This window comes from Lactuca serriola, chromosome 8 (genome assembly GCF_051521515.1).
Source record: "Lactuca serriola cultivar US96UC23 chromosome 8, Lser_US96UC23_V15, whole genome shotgun sequence".
NCBI classification, from domain to species: domain Eukaryota; kingdom Viridiplantae; phylum Streptophyta; class Magnoliopsida; order Asterales; family Asteraceae; genus Lactuca; species Lactuca serriola.
Genome location: NC_136415.1, coordinates 12,140,055 through 12,157,514, shown reverse-complemented (window position 1 = coordinate 12,157,514; position 17,460 = coordinate 12,140,055). Strand labels below are relative to the sequence as shown.

At 37.3% G+C, this 17,460-nt stretch overlaps 1 protein-coding gene across 3 annotated transcripts; it reads left to right on the top strand.

Moving 5' to 3' along the window:
- The first annotated feature begins 665 nt into the window (after positions 1-665).
- RS41 (RNA-binding (RRM/RBD/RNP motifs) family protein) lies at positions 666-4,194 on the top strand. Of its 3 annotated transcripts, none has more exons than XM_079012715.1 (6): positions 666-763; positions 1,380-1,490; positions 2,505-2,617; positions 3,003-3,238; positions 3,344-3,889; positions 3,969-4,194. In XM_079012715.1, exons 2-6 carry the CDS (start codon positions 1,385-1,387, stop codon positions 4,003-4,005), a joined length of 1,038 nt encoding a protein of 345 aa, XP_078868841.1. In that variant the 5' UTR covers positions 666-763; positions 1,380-1,384; the 3' UTR covers positions 4,006-4,194. The 3 variants fall into 3 exon arrangements, with proteins under 3 accessions (XP_078868841.1, XP_078868839.1, XP_078868838.1); XM_079012713.1 differs by lacking the exon at positions 666-763 and adding an exon at positions 1,956-2,312 and having other exon boundaries at positions 1,374-1,490; positions 3,972-4,194; XM_079012712.1 differs by lacking the exon at positions 666-763 and adding an exon at positions 1,956-2,312 and having other exon boundaries at positions 1,374-1,490.
- Positions 4,195-17,460: the final 13,266 nt, after the last annotated feature.

Here is a 17,460-nt window from a genome sequence, read left to right as displayed (position 1 = left end):
CCCTTATATAAATATAACTTAAGTTTTCGACCGCTATCAAGCTTGTGACAAAATATCCAATGACACGCGGGGGACAAAAAGTTCCCACATGCCACAAATGGTTTGTTTTGGATGCTAAATTTGTTACATGTTACGAATAATGTCATTTGTCAAGTAAGAAAGTTGGAGGAGATCTAAGCCCAAATAAGATTTGTAAAAAACAAAGTTCAAATATATGTTTAAACCCACCCTAAAATTGATCTATTTTTATTGATGTATATTGAGATAAAAAAGATAAAATCATCATATTTTGTTTTATTTAGAAATGTGACTTGTATTTTATTTTATTAAAGAGAGTAAAAGTAAAATTTATTAGTATAAAAATAAAATGTTGATGAAATTTTAAAAGATTGGTTATAGTGTTAAAAATATAATATAATACACGTATTATATTGTCTATATTTTTTTTAATATTCAATTTTTTTGATATTCTATAATATTTTAACAAGAGTTTTTTTAATAATGTTAGTAAAAAAACAATTTGTTTTATTTAAATTATTTTACTAAATCATACATATGAAACCACTCAAGGGGTCAATTCTGTGAAATTCAGTTTTAACCAACCAATATTGCGTATATCATGAAGATAGGGGAAGTTAATGTAAATTCCGTACTATATATAGAAACTCGAGCAACCTTGCCGTCAATACACCAAGATATTTTTATCTTCATCGGTCTCATCTATTCTCTGCAGATTAGGGTTTTGCTCTTTCCCATTTTGAAGGTAACACCTCATCTGTAGAATTAGTCCTCGATTGATCTAAGAATTTGAATTATAATTTGTTGCTTAACGTGCTAGTTATTGTCAGCTTCTGTTATATATCTGTATTATTGTATATAATTGGATCTGATGCTGTTTTGTACATCAACATTGTGCTTTTGAATCCGCGTTTAGTTATCTGTTTTAAATCAACGTACTCTTTTCATGAATGTCTAGATCTAGAAATTTGTTGGTTGGAGATGTTTATTTTTGTTCTACGTTGACCTGCCTGTTGCTGCGATCTTCTTTTGATTCCATTTCATTTTGACGTAATGTATTGCTTGTTATTAATGGTTTCAATAGCTTGCTATTTTGTTTAGATTCTTGTTGGTCGGTTGGTGGTGAAGGCGAATCTATCATGCATATATCATTGATTAATATAATATTATCTGCTTGTAGTACACTATCTGTAGTTTCTTTGTGATAATTAGACATCAAATACTCATACAGGTCGCGTATAGTTGAAGGAAAATTGAATTTTTGGATGTCTATTTTGGGATAATCTGATGTACATGTGTATTTGGGATATCATTGTGTAGCTTTATCAATCATTCTTATCAAACTGTCTGTTTTTTTGAAGGTAAAATGAGGCCCATATTCTGTGGGAACTTCGAGTTTGATGCAAGACAGGGTGAACTGGAGCGTCTCTTTAGAAAATATGGAAAAGTTGATCGGGTGGATATGAAGTCTGGTAATTTTGGATTGTTATAATCTATCTGCCCTTATCTTGTTTCCTTTTTGTTGACTCAAGTTATCACTATTTCTGTTTACATGTGCTATCTATAAGTTCTAAAGATTATTGTTTTCCATACCAAATACCTAAGAAAATCTTTTAAATTGTAATCTTGGTGATTGGGGGGATTTTTTTTTTTCTTTTTACCTACGATTTCTATGCCATTTGTTGGTAAGTAAGATTGGCAAATGTGATACATACCACGTCATGAACGGGTGGCAAGACTTGCAAACGAAAGATCATCATCACCATGTTGTGGAGAATCCTACCTGGATGACAGATGGCACAAATTGAGTGACTCAGCGAGCTGCACTGCCTTCTTTTTTGAGTTGTTATGGGGTGACTAGATGTGTTTAAGAAAAAGAAGAGAATAAAAATTATTGAAGTGTAAAACCCCCATACTCAAATAGTTCTTTGGCGCAGGATTTCTCCGACTACACCTGGCTGATGGATGATCATTCGCATTCCATTTCCAGGCCATGACGGGCTTCCTCTTCTTCTTTCTGAGAAGAGCCATTCCGATTCCGATTCCGATCCATCATGATCATCATCACCATCACACATTCACCACAGACATTGTTGCCTTTCATTCCACGTTGTCACTTTCAGACACATTACCAGCTAGAAATCAGAGGCAAAACAGAATAGATGGTGAAGGCACCTTTTTTACTAATTCTGCCATGAGACATCTGACATCCACATCCATCCATCCAATCATCCAATCATCCAATCCATCCTTGGATTCTAGTTCCATGACATCTCTTAGTTCATTTGCACAAGGTCTGTTTGCTGATTTACTGGTCTATCGTTTCTAGATTTAACAGATTCTTTGGTCTTTTATCTAGGGTTCCCACTCACTCTTTGCAATTATCCGGTGGCAAACTCGGAGGATTCCATCCTTTTATATAAAGCTTTTATGCTCACATAAATTTTTTTTATATGTATTTGACTTTATGTTTTTGTTATTTACAGGGTTTGCTTTTGTCTATATGGAGGATGAAAGAGATGCTGAAGATGCAATTCGTGCACTTGATCGCTATGAATTTGGTAGGAAAGGACGCCGACTTCGTGTTGAGTGGACAAAGGTAACTTACATTAATAGCAACCTACTTTCATTTTTTTATTAGAATTATACTTCCACTTTTTTCCAGATTGAAAATTCAAAAAGTTTACCCAATTATAGCATTTGGCTTTCAATTTTTTTTCCTTATTGGTACATTATATTTTTGAAGATCTACCCAATTATAGCATTATCTTTTAAATTTTTTTCTTATTGGGATGGGAAACTTTCAAATTCTTTGTTATCATGAAATTATACTTTGAAAAGTCTACCCAGTTATAGCCACTCAAATTGCTATTTATCCTTTCTGCTGTATTTATCCCTCTAGTTGCTATTTAGCCTGTAGAAATTTTGGTAAGATTATATTCTAATTTTTGTGAATTCTAATTAAATTCCTGGATTTTTGGCAGCAAGAACGCAACGTGAGACAGCCTGCAAGTTCAAGAAAATCTTCATCCAATTCACGCCCATCGAAAACCCTTTTTGTAATCAATTTTGATCCGTATAACACCAGGACAAGGGACCTCGAGAGGCACTTTGATCCTTATGGCAAGATTCTCAACATAAGGATCAGAAGAAATTTCGCCTTCATACAATTCGAGTTACAAGAAGATGCCACCAAAGCCCTTGAAGCCACAAACATGAGGTATTACATTACATTACATTACTATTTCCCTTTCTTATTACCCTCCTTACCATTTAGCCAGGGGTAAAACCGTCATATGAATTTTGTATTGTTTCTCATCTACAGCAAGCTGATGGACCGTGTTATTTCCGTTGAATACGCGATTAAAGACGATGACGATAGGAGAAACGGGAGTAGCCCGGGTCGTGACAGGTCGCCACGTAGGCGAGGTGATGACAGACGGTCACCGAGTCCATATAGGAGAGAGCGGGGCAGCCCGGATTACGGGCGTGGACGTGGTCGCAGCCCGAGCCCACACCGTAGGGACCGCGGGAGCCCCGATTATGGCCGTGGAGCGAGCCCTGCTTTGAACGGTGCGAGCCGCCGAGACCCGAGTGCGAGCCCAGTGGGCCGGAAAGCGAGCCGGAGCCGGAGTCCTCGTAGAGAAAGGGAAAGGGAAAGAGAAAGAGAAAGGAGCCCACCACCTCGCCATAGCCGTGGGTCGGTCCCAAAGGAGCGGGTTAGCCCGGAATATGAACATGGTGCTATCGTGAGCCCCAGAAGTGAAGGGCGGATCAGCCCTGATGATTCACCCCGTGAACCGAGCCCGGATGCTAAGCGTGAGAGCCCTGGTTACAGTGGAGCTGAAAGCCCACCAGATCGGTACCGCAGGTATGTTTTTTAATTTTATATTTTTGGTAAAGTTAAAGAGTTTAATGAAATGACGAGTGTTGTGGTTAATGTAATGCAGTAGATCACCGGGGGCTAGGGAGAGGTCTCGATCCTGATTGGTCTCTCAACAGAATGAGAAATGTAACGGGATTTGGGTTTGAATTTGAATTTTAGAAAAAAAAAAAACGAAGAATGTAATGAATGGATTTGTAGTGAAAGCTGGTGAGTGTGAGACCTTATAATCTAGAATTTTGTATTTGTTTGGATGTTTTACATTTAATCAATTGTATTAGTCTGTTCGAACACTTAAAGCTTGATATGGTGTTATGAATGTTGCTTTGCGAACAAAAATGATTGTGGTTTCAGCATAACTATTCACTATAACAGAGTTTCTGAACTAATTTTAATATAATATGTTTCACCCAACTATGATGTGTACACACACATTTCCACTAATCCAAAAAGTAATCGTTAATAACATGCTTACAACAAGCTTATTAGACATTTATCTATGGGGAATGTTCAAATGTTAAGGGATCATCAAGTAACTGTATCGTTGATAAATATTTGAATAAATGAAGTTGGTAAATGAAAACAAACCCACATCCCTGGTAGTGAATCAAAAAGCTAAGATTTGATCATTTTTTTTTTTTTTTTTTTTTTTTTTTTTTTTTTTTTGCGGTTTTTCTTTTGAGTAATTTAACAACTTAGATATATTTTGACATGGTAGAAAAAAAAGAAGAAAGGAACCATTATGCTATGCTATGCTCAATGAGTTGATTGTCCAAGATTCTATAGTAGCTAGCTTTATTATTTTAGAAGAAGATGATAAATTAAAATCTCATGATGAAAACAATGACAATATCCACAACGAAGACGATATCAACGACAAAACAAATACAATGGCAATAATGAGTCTATTTACAAATACCGTATTTTTATAGAACTTTAAGTTTCATAATTTTTATTTTCTGTTTGTAATCAAATCAAATTATTATTTGATTGAATTAAAAAAAGTGTTGATTTTAATTTTAACTTTTAAATATTTCTTTTGTGAAATTAAAAATTGATTTAAGAGGGTTAGACCGGTTAAGCAAGGATGGGTATAGTTATAACTTATCCTATTTTGGTAATTATCGTTTGACAGGTTAAGGTTATTATTCCCCCTAGTTAAGGACTGGTTTTGTGCACCTCTAAATTGTAGTTGCTAATGTGAGTAAAACACAAACTACATTGTCTTTTTTGGTAAAATCAATGACGTATGTAGCTCTTTGGCACAATATGACCTTTCAAGTCTTGATAGGTCAAATTACATTAATATGAGCAATTGAGGAAAGCTACATGGTCAAGAAGAACCTAAGAGACGAAAATCCATTCTTTTTTATTTAATATAATGATAATGATAAAATTCAAAGATTAGAGTAAATAGTACACAAATAGACCCCTTAAACAAATCTCATTATGAATGACGCCCAAAAAATGGGATTTTGTAGTGTTTGTACAAGACAAATTAAAACACTAAACCAAGAAAATTGGCTTTGTTGAAACGGCCAATCTCATGATCCAATGATCATATATGGCTTGGACTTAGCATAAAACATTAATCTTAGGACAACTTGAGGATTTGTCTTGAAAAAAATATTTGAATTCATCGTCCGTTTCTATCGATAAATGCCATCAAAGTTTGAATCGGTCATACTAAACTCCATCACATGAGACACATTCTCAAAACCGTTTGCATCGATAGACACCATTAAACTTGATCTGGGTCTTTGGTTTTAAGGTTAATGTTGCATTAGATATATTTTATAAAACCGTTTGCATCGACAAATGAAGTAAATAGATATCGGTTGGTGGTTTTGAGGTCAATCAACACTAGACATGGCCTAGATTGAGTCATTGAGATAAGGGATATGCCATGAATAACTTCAGCTTGTTTTACTTTTGGGATAACCTAGAAATAGTTCTCTTTTATTTTTTTTAAACCAATCTAAACTAGGATTAACACGTCACAATATCTATTAATACGACTCTATTGATTTTATTTTATTTCTGTCAATTTTATGCCCAATTAGAAAATTATTATAAAAAATATTTTCTTTAATGGTTGAATTATACTAAACTAGTAAGTAGTTAGAAAAATAAATTAAAAAGTACAAAAATAAAATAGTCAAATGTGAGTTTTGAAGCCAACACAATTCAATTGACTTCAATTTTCAATCATCTATTATAAATCTGGCTAAATGATTTGGAGACAATCTTATAAAAAAGTAAATATTTTTGAGGGTTTATGTAATCCCAGTAAAGAATTTTGAGGGTTTATGAAACCCTGTCTTGTGCCAAGACTCATAGTGTTAACCCAAGGGAGCTACTCGCTAATAGTAAAAATCGACAAGATAACAATATTGCACCACCTAACAATTTGTGTACATAAGAAGGATGCCTTAAAAAGAGAAAAAAGAATATGTTCAGTCGTCTCCAAGTGCGAATCACATATAAGACAAAGAAAAGATTCAACTTCCACCACTCTTTTGTCCAAAATTTATTCTTGTTTCCAATCGATTCAAAAGTGTTCTCCAACATATTTTATTAATTTTAATAGGGCCCAGTCTATTCGAACATATAACTTGATATCCCATAACCAACATCTCCATATCGATCATTCTCATAATCAAAACTACAGTGAAATCTCTTGTAGCCGTAGGATATCAATCCCAAAATCATATGTTTGGTTGGTCCGATAAAATAATCGAATGACCATCCTGTAGGGCTACTAATTGTGTGGTTTCTCCCTTAGGTCTCGATGCTTGATATTGATCAAACATTATTTTATTATTTTCCAAAACATATGATATTAGGAAACATACTAGAATGTAATGTCCCCAAAACAAGTCCCATTCCAAAAGCTAGTAGATTATTTTTCACCAACTTTTTTTGCAAAGAAAATAAGTAGTATCAATTCCCTTGCCACGTAAGTGGGAAAAAGGAATACTATTGCTCTAAACTCTATATACTTGAACCTGTACACATGAAAACCACCATCCGAACTATGGAAATCTTTAATGATAGACACTCATATAAAGTTCGGTTGTTAAGTTCATTTTGTGCACCTTTTTGCATGCATTTTGTCCCGTTTATGCATCCTAATTAGTTGTAGATCATTGCATTTTATATGCAATTTATGAAACTACATGTTATTCGGGTGAACAACCTTATTTGCATACTTTTATGGTGTTTTCAGGTGATTGGGATGCGGGAACGCATTTTAGGAGATGATCGGATGGTCGGGTGAAAATCTCAGACTAAAGGGACGGAAAATGAAAAAGTAGGGAAAAACCGAGTGGTGTTGAGAATCAGAGAAGAACACAGGGCGTGTTGGATTTTGGCCTTGGAGATAAACACGGGGCGTGTTGACCGGCAGAAGAAAGTTGATCTTGGTGGGGACACAAGTCGAGTTAGATTGCACAAAATAGACATAGGTCGTGTCAGATTACACTAAATGGGCATGGGCAATGTCCAGTGAAAACATGCATTTTTTGGCATTGGATTTTAAAGGAAAAAACTGTATAAGGCTTGCTACTTCACTCCCAACATGTCACACCCCCAAACCGGAACGGCGGAAACGTTCGGGGGCGGAGGATGTCATGTACAGTATCACAACAATTGTATAATAGTAATCAAAGCAAACACAACCATTACATTGATAAAAATATAGTTTTTACATCTGTTCAATACATAGTTTGTATGACATCAAAAGTGTATAGCAAAATTATAAAGACGTGACTCTATAAAGCTCCGTCTTCTCAAAACCTGTTAGTGTACCCGTCTACTAGTTCCCTGAGAATACAAGTGGTTTCGAAAGTGTATCAACATTTAAGTTGGTGAGTTCATAAACATGTTTGTAATTGAAATCTGTCATTTGTTCCTTGAAAATGTAAGTATGTTTTCCCAGAAAATCCTATATTTTATGTTGTAATGTTATTTTACCCTGAGATAGTATAATGTAGTTTTAATTCACATATAACCATGAAAAGTATGTTTTCTCTGTACTAGAATAGTATTGTATTTGTACTTGTATAAAAAGTTTGTAATTGTAAGTACCTGGATTCACCAGCTGTATTGTAAAATACTGTATTGTAGTTTAATTATTAATAAAACTATATGAAGTGGTTTTCTTATTCATACACTAATCGTATTGTTCAATACCAAATTGTGAGTTATTATAACCATACTTGATGACCTAGGATGGCCTGAAACGACGTTCTTCAGACGTCGGAATTGATATGACATTTGTCACCCCAGGCCTGCCGGCCTAACTGTAGCTAACAATTAAGGTGCGGAATTGTCAGTCCCGTATAGATCTATACACAAATTCACGCTCTCCCTCCAGGAGACTCTGGTTATAATTTCAGGGCTTGGTTGGTACTTAGGTAAGTACTTGAAGTGTGTTTCACAAAGCTATGCTGACGGTTACGTGTAGAATAATTGAAAATCCTGTGTAATGAATGATTGTATATGTGTTTCATAAACTATACTTAACATAGTTTATACATTTGTTACTGTAGTAAAACTTGAACTTAGTAAAATAGTACTTATGATTTCATAAACTATACCCATTATAGTTTATATATTCGTTTGTGTTGTATCCCTGTATTTAGTAACAATGATATACGTGTTCCATAAACTATACCTATTATAGTTTATAAGTATGTTCTCGTATCGTTTCTTGAAGTTGTAGAATAGTAAGGATGTTCCATAAACTATACCTATTATAGTTTACAAGTGGATTCCGTTTGTAATGCAAATATTTCTGAAAATTCTCCTTTGCTCAGCATGTTACAAAGGTTTAAAGGTTTGTACTCATGTATATATATATATATATATATATATATATATATATATATATATATATATATATATATATATATATATATATATAAAATTGAAATTAAAAAGACAGTCGGACAAGTGAATTTTCCGTAAGTCCACAACCAAACAAGGAACAGGAGTTAAGGCCAAAACACCAGTCCTAAGCCTGTTGAATCTTATTTATAACAAGAATCTCGAACGACCCAATGTACCTTGAATTTAATTTCCCACGCTTTCCGAAGCGTATCATGCCTTTCCAGGGTGAGACTTTCAACAGAACGCGGTCGCCAACCTAGAATTCCAAGGGTTTTCGTCTCTTGTCTGCGTAGCTCTTTTGTCAGTCTCTAGAGGCTTTCATTCGTTCTCGGATTTGGACGATCTTTTCTGTGGTTTCTCGAATGATCTCTGGGCCAATGAGAGTGCTGTTAGGAGTTTTCCCTCTAGCTAGTTGCGTGTCACCTACTTCAGCTCAACACAGAGGGGATCTGCACTTAAATCCATAAAGGGCTTCGAACGGGGCAACAAAGATGCTAGAGTGGTAGCTATTGTTGTAGTAGAACTCGACAAGTGGCAAATGGGTATCCCATGCTTTACCAAAGCTGATCACATAGGCTCTTAACATGTCTTCTAGGGTTTGAATAGTTCTCTTACTCTACCCGTCGGTTTGTGGATGGTTGGCTGTACTCATGTCCAACCTAGTTCCCAGAGATTTTTGTAGCGACTGCCAAAATCTTGAGGTGAATCTACTATCCTTATCGGAGATAATAGAAATTGGCACACTATGCATTCGTACAATCTCTTTGATGTATGTTCTGGTCAATTTCTCCATATTGTCTGTTTCTTTTGTTGGTAGGAAGTGGGCGGACTTGGTTAATCTGTCGACGATCACCCAAATGGTATCATGACCACCCGAGGTCTTGGGCAACTTGGTTATGAAATCCATTGTAATCCGCTCCCACTTCCACTCAGGTATCTCTGGTTGCTGTAATAAACCTGAGGGCTTCTGGTACTCTACCTTAACTTTGGCACAAGTTAGACACTTGCCCACATAGGTAGCAATTTCCGCTTTCATGTTCGGCCACCAATAGAGTTTCTTGAGATCCAGATACATCTTATCTGAACCTGGATGAACAGAGTATCAAGTCTTGTGGGCTTCGTTCATGACAACTTCTCTGTAACCACCAAACTTCGACGTCCAGATTTGGTTCATGAGATAACGAACTCCGTCATCCTTGATTTCTAAGTTTTTCTCCATTCCTCTTAAGGCTTCATCCACAACATTTGCAGAATTTAAGGCTTCTAGCTGAGCCTCTTTGATTTGTGTGGACAGATGTGAATGGATTGTCATGGTCATTGCTTTCACTCTACGACCTGAGTCCTCCTTTCGACTAAGGACATCTTTTACTACATTCGCTTTACCGGGATGATAGCAAATTTCGTATTTGTAATCATTGAGTAGCTCTACCCATCGTCGTTGTCTCATGTTAAGTTCTTTCTGATCGAAGATGTGTTAGAGGCTTTTGTGGTCGGTGAAGATGGTGCACTTGGTACCGTACAAATAGTGCCTCCAAATTTTTAGTGCAAAGACTACTGCTCCCAACTCAAGATCATGAGTGGTGTAGTTGACTTCGTGTGCCTTTAGCTGTCTCAAGACATAGGCAATAACCTTTTCTCGCTGCATAAGCACACAACCTAACCCGTAATTAGATGCATCGTAGTATACTACGAAGTCTTCTGTTCCTTTAGGAAGGGACAACATAGGTGCGCTACATATGGCTTGCTTCAGTGTTTGGAATGCAATGTCTTGTTTCTCTCCCCAGCTAAAAGTTACACCCTTCTGAGTCAGGGTGGTAAGTGGTTTAGCGATTTTGGAGAAATTATGTATGAACGTGCGGTAGTAGCCAACAAGTCCTAAAAATTGGCGGATCTCTATTGGCGTTCTAGGTACTGACCAGTTCTCGATTGCCTTTATTTTGGAGGGGTCCATGTGTATTCCTTCTTCGCTGAACACGTGACCAAGGAAATTTACCTTCCTAATCCAAAACTCGCACTTTGAGAATTTCGCGTAAAGCTTTTCTGCCCTTAATGTTTCTAAGACTTGTCTTAGGTGGTGGCTATGATCTTCCTTACTTCATGAGTAGATGAGTATATCATCTATGAATACTATCATGAATTTGTCTAGGAAGGGACGACATACCCGATTCATTAGATCCATGAATACCGCGGGTGCATTTGTTAGACCTAAGGGCATCACTACAAAATCGTAATGACCAAAACGAGTTCAGAATGCTGTTTTGGGGACATCATTCTCATGGAATCGTAATTAGTGATACCCCGATATTAGGTCAATCTTTGAAAAGTAGCTGGCTCCTTGGAGTTGATCGAAGAGGTCATCTATTCGTGGAAGAGAGTATCGGTTCTTAATGGTAAGCTTGTTTAGTTCGCGATAATCTATGCACATTCGGAAAGATCAATCCTTCTTCTTTACGAACAGGACTGTTGCTCCCCAAGGTAAAGAGTTTGGTCCGATGAATCGCTTACTGAGCAATTCATTTAATTGGCTAGATAATTCTTGCATCTCAGCTGGTGCTAGGCGATACAAATATTTAGCTATGAGGGTAGCTCTAGGGAATCAAGTCGATTTAGAACTCGACTTGGCATTTGGGAGGAATTCCTGGAAGATCTTCGGGAAAGATGTCAGGAAAATCACAGACTTCGGAAATGCTCTCGATGTCTTTTACTTCTTGCTTTTCGTTGACTACATGATCCAAGAATGCGTGATATTCCTTGCGCAAGTATTTTGGGCTTTGATGCAAGAGATGATGCGAAGGTTCGTACTGGGGTTTTTCGCCGTAAATAACGAGGGTTTTTCCACTTGGCAGATTGAGGCGAATGGCTTTTTCGTAGCGAAGAATATCAGCACGGTGGGGACTTAACCAATCCATGTCGATGATAATGTCAAAGCTTTTTATGGAGACTGGCATAAGGTCGATTGAAAAAGAATAGTCGTTTAGAGTGAGGGTACAACCTATGAATATGTTTTTAGTGCTCTCTTTCTTCCCGTTAGCCATATCGACAGTGAATGTTTCGTTTAGTAGTTGTGGTTTTTGTTTGAGTAGGTGCTTAAATTTATGGCTGACAAAACTCCTCTTCGCACCACTATCAAAAGTATGCATGCATAAGAGTTATCGAGAAGGAACATACCTGTGACTACTGTGGGATCCGCTACTGCTTCCTCCTGACCCATTGCTAGCCCTCTTCCTACACTGCCATCATTCCTTGCTGTTAAGTATTTTAGTGTTGCGTCTTGGGCCTTTTGGTTTTGTAATCGGATTGGGCTTGTACATCCGTAGTTATCTAGAATAGTTTCCTTTTATCTAGATAAGTTGTTAGGGTTTTATTATAAATATATGCATGCATGTATGCGTATAAGAGAATAGTCGATTACGTTGTTTCTTGTAACCCTATAATACCTCTACAGATTGAAGTTCTTTATCGAGCTCTTCTGGGGTATCTTTGCATTAATCATTCGACATATTCAGTGCAATACTTGTGTTCTTCATTACGTTCTTATTTATATTTTGCTTAGAATCATACGATCCTGATAGAACATTGTTCTAACAATTGGTATCAGAGCAGGAGATTGTGTGTTTAATACACTTTACTTCTGTATTCTCAAATCTTTAGGGTTTCTGCTTTTATCGAAGCCGTCGTCTTCTTAACGACTACTACTCAGTTTTTGATAAAACCCTAATCTCAAGTTTACAGGTAAGATTCTAGCAGCTCACCATGTCTCACGACGATACGCATACAAACCCAATTAACATCTCAAACAACATCGGATCTACAACTAGAGTTCCCATAGTCTACACTCAAGACTACGAAGTGTGGGCTCATCACTTTGAAGATTACATGGTTGGATATGAAGATAATGGCTATCTCATCTGGGAAGTTATCATTCTTGGACCGTTTGTGCATTCAGAAACAAACACGATCGTTAAGACACATAAGGATTACAACAAGTTGGTGACAGATGTTCAGAAGATGCCACAAGATGAGAAGGACAAGATCCTGTGTAATGTTAAAGCCATGCGAATGATAAGATTCGCCTTACAATCTGACACTTTTCGGCTTGTAGGCTCATGCACAACTGCTAAAGAGATCTGGGATAGGTTGAAGGAACTTTACTCAACTGATGAAGATCTGGAACACTCCATTCAAACTTTATTGCTGTCAGAATTTGGAGTTTTTGAACAGAAACCTGAAGAGAAGCTCATTCAGACCTTTGATCGGTTCAATCATCTTTTAAGTAAGATGATCAAGCATGGAATTGAGAGGAAGCTGATCGAGCAGAAAGTTACATTCATGAACGGGCTCAGACCAGAATGGATGGCTGTGGTTTCCACTGTGAAGGCGCATGAAAAGTTCAAATCCTACTCACTGGCGAAACTAGTTGGGATACTAAAGTCACATGAAAGTGTTGTAACTAAGGAGGTGAAAGTGGTCTCTGGCATGGGATCGCTGGCTCTTGTCTCTAAAGGAAAAAGCGCTGTTGAGGAAGAAGAAGAGTCAGACATGTCAGAATGTGATCTTACAAGTGAGGAGTATGCTTTAATGATAACAAATCCAAAGAAATTCGCAAAAAGAAAATTTCCCACCAATAAGAACCGAAATTGGCAGGGAAGTTATAGTTTTGAGAAAACAAAAGATGAACCGAAAGTCTCTTCTCAAAAGGTGGAAGAGAAAAAGGAAAACAAGCTTGCAGGAGACTCTGGATACGACTGCAACTATTGTCACGACAAGAACCACTTTGCCAAAGATTGCATGCTAAGAAAGATGGCTGAAAAGAGAGAGGGTGAAGATGATGAAGCGTATTACATGCGTAAATTAGAAGAAGTCAAGAAGAAAAAGGCTTCCAACAGCTCGATGAATGCACTAATTGTACAAGAAAATGCAGGGGAAGATGAGTTCGGTGGAATAGAAGTCTGGTCAACAGACTCTGAAGACGAAGAGGTTAGAAGACCCACTCATGGAAAGGCGCTTGTGGCAAAGAATGAAGGTTCAGGTGGAAAATGCTTTATCGTCACTAATGGTCCATCAACCGAAAGTGCAGACACAGAACCGAACCCGACAGAAAACAAGTGTTTTGCAGCCAAGCCGGTAAGTGAGAAGATCAACGACTGCGATCGATTGATCAAAAAGGTACATTCTATCCTTGAATCTCTTAAAATTCCCAAAACTGAATATCTAGAAGAATTAAATGAACTAAACTCTAAATTTTCCAACCTAAGTAGTAGCCTCATGCAAACCCGCTTAGCAAACTCTAACCTAACTGACCAACTCGGCAGGGTGTCTTCAAAAAGTGAGGAGAGGAGGATCTGGATTGAGCAAAAGGAAGCAGAGTTAGTTAGGGCTAAGGATGAGAGTATTTATTTGCAAAGAGACAATTTAAAATTGTTAAAACAAAGAAATGTTTTCTGTTTAATTGCTAAGCGTCTTTATACTAATATTGCTCAATTACATCTAAATTGTGAAATTGGAAAGAAAATACATAAAATGATTTTGCCCTTCCTTGAATTTAAGGAAGATGAGGTTATAGCAGAGTGTGAATCATAAGTATCCTCTGAAGAAACATCCATGTCGTATAGGCTAGGTTTAGATAAGATAGAAACTTTCATCGATTCTAAGGAACATAAAAGTATGTTAAAAGATATCTTAGATGAAAATGACAGGTTAAAGATTAAAACCGAAACTATACGAACATTCGATGAGTCAAATGCCAAAATTGTTAAAGATAATAAAATAAACTTAGATAATTCATCTGAATTTGATGCGGAGAGTGAAATGAGTGAAATCTCAGTAGAGGACGTTGTTGATTGTTCTAAGTTTGTGAAAAATGAAACCCAGAGCGAAAAACCTCTTATTTCAGAAAATTCGGTTGAGTTTGCTCGTCTGTCAAAGGAACAGAAACCGAAACTCAAAGAAAAAGCCTTGGTCTATCAAAAGGTACAAACCGTGCCAAATCAAGTTTATGCTGTGACCGGAGTCACTCAAAGACAAACAACAGAGTTAAAGATAATAGTTGACGAGGATAACGCTGAGGGATGTGAAGACTATTTCTGGTCTGCTCCCATTGATAATGCAGATGAAACCGTGGGATTGTCTAAGAAAACCACATGGAGAGTCAAAGGACGATACATACCAGAACCCATCAATAAACCTTCCAGTTTCGATATTCCCAGCACAAGCGGAACTAAAGATGTTCCTGAAGAACCGTTAGTTGAACCTGATGTTCCAATCGAGAGGAAAGAACTGAAAGGTCCACTCAAGAGACAGGAAGCACCAGAAGTTCAAACTAAGGAAAGTACCGAAACCAAAATGGAGGATAAGACAATCGCAACTCAGAAGGAGAAACCACAGGCTAGCTTCAATGTTCACAAATCACAGAAGGAGCTAGCTGAACAGAAAATACTCAGAAATCAAAGATATGCCTCGAATCTGAATGAACGGAAAAGGCATTGGAATTCTCAAAATCCTAACTATGAGCCTTCTAGGAAAGAATCCATGGATAAAGGAGAGGAAAAGTCAAAGGAAAATTTCAGTCCAAATTCCTATTATTCCAAATCCAAAAACCGAAAGTCAAGTCTCGGTTCTCAACCCAAGTTCGATTCTCAACCCAGTTTCGGTCATCAACCCAGTTTCGGTCCTCGACCCAAGTTTGGTCCTAAACCCAAATTCAGCTCTCGATCCAGATTCGGTCCTAAAACCAGTTTCGGTCCCAATTCTAGACATGGATCCTCCAGATCCCAAGATGAAACAAATTCCTTAAAGGACATCAAAGGAAAAGGAAAGCTATTATCAGACTTTGAGAATGAAAATAAAAGATCCTCCCCTAAACCTAGGAATCCAACGAAAAACAATAAACCATCTAAAGAAACACCAAAAGATACATTCAGATTTAAAGAAGATAAAACAAAAATCAAGGTGTTTACCATCAAAAGAAAGGATCAAACGACTCTTGTTAAACGAACTTATTTAGTTGATGCTTCTATTGTTATTCCCTTCTCTGTGAAAAACTCACCAGGTCCCAAGAAACTTTGGGTTCCTAAATCTGCTTAAATTTGCAGGTAATCAGTGACGAACAGTTTGACGACGAATGGTATATAGACAGTGGCTGCTCGTGTCACATGACAGGGATAAAGGAGGAATTAAGGGAATTTCGGTCTCTAAAGGATGGTGGATCGGTGAAGTTTGGAAACAATTCCTATGGAACAATCAAAGGATATGGGATGATAACTAATGGAGACTTCTCCATCAGAAAGGTGGCTTATGTAGAGGGATTGCAACACAACCTCATCAGTGTATCACAATTAGTTGTGGGCACTGGCTTGAAGGTATCATTTGATGATGAAGGATCTGAGATAATAGAAAAACAAACCAAGAAAGTTCTGCTGAAATCTGCACGAAAAGGAGAAATGTATCCTCTAAATCTTAATCCTATTCGGCGAACACCAGCTATCTGTCTGCTATCAAAGGCAAACACTGATGAAATTTGGCTTTGGCATCGACCTCTATCTCATCTGAACTTCAAAGATATCAACAAATTAGTGATTGGTGATCACGTTCGAGGTCTTCCTCTTCTCAAGTTTGAAAAGTAGCATTTGTGTGCAGCATGTGAGATGGGTAAGCAGAGCAGAAAAAGCCACCCTACACGCATTAATACTAAGATAGTGGAAGCGCTTGAGCTGTTACATATCGACTTGTGTGGACCTTCTGCTATAGAGAGTATCGGTGGAAGTAAGTATATTCTGGTTATTATAGATGATTTTTCATGCTTCACGTGGGTTTTCTTTCTTAAACAGAAATCAGATGCAACTCCCAAGCTGAAGATGTTCATCAAGCAAGTGGAAGTTCAATTAAAGAAGACAGTGAGAAATATCAGAAGTGACAATGGGTTGGAATTCAAAAACAAGGATTTCGAAGACTTTCTGGCTGATAAGGGGATAACACACAATTTTTCGGCCCCTTATACACCACAGCAAAACGGGATTGTTGAAAGACGAAACCGATCATTGTGTGATGCAGCAAGAACCATGCTCAGTTATGCCTCTCTACCTCTATACTTTTGGGCTGATGCCATTTCTGCTGCCTGTTATACTCAGAATCGGTCCCTGCTCAACAAGAGATTCTCGATAACTCCTTATGAGATCTTAAACAATCGAAAACCAAACGTTAAGTTTTTCCACATTTTCGGTTCCAGATGCTTTATCTTTAATTCTAAAGAAAACCGAAATAAGTTTGATGTTAAAGCCGATGAAGGGATCTTTCTGGGTTACTCTTTGTCATCAAAAGCATACCGGGTGTTGAACAAGCGTTCTAAAAGAATATAAGAAACTTATTATGTCACTTTTGATGACAATTACATGAAGAAAGTTCAAAGAACAGAAGACGCTTCAGGAGACATCTTTCCGGAATCTGGACAGGTCTCAGTTCCGATATCTAACCTGTTTGATGAATACATTCGGTTATTTGATGAACCAGAAAAGGCAATACATTCGGAGGCAACAACAGTAGACAACAGAGTAGATAATCTGAAGAAAGTCATAGACGAAGCTGCCAAATCAATGGAAAACGAAACAACTACTCCTAAACCATCACCCAATACCTTACACACCGATTCAACGTTCCAGGGGGAGAACTCT

Excerpts from the sequence above, each read along its gene's own strand:
- RS41 (XM_079012712.1), top strand. The coding sequence starts at position 2,012 with ATGACGGGCTTCCTCTTCTTCTTTCTGAGAAGAGCCATTCCGATTCCG. Across the intron at positions 2,313-2,504 it reads TCTTAGTTCATTTGCACAAG|GGTTTGCTTTTGTCTATATG; the intron begins GTCTGTTTGCTG and ends TGTTATTTACAG. Across the intron at positions 3,890-3,968 it reads CCACCAGATCGGTACCGCAG|TAGATCACCGGGGGCTAGGG; the intron begins GTATGTTTTTTA and ends AATGTAATGCAG.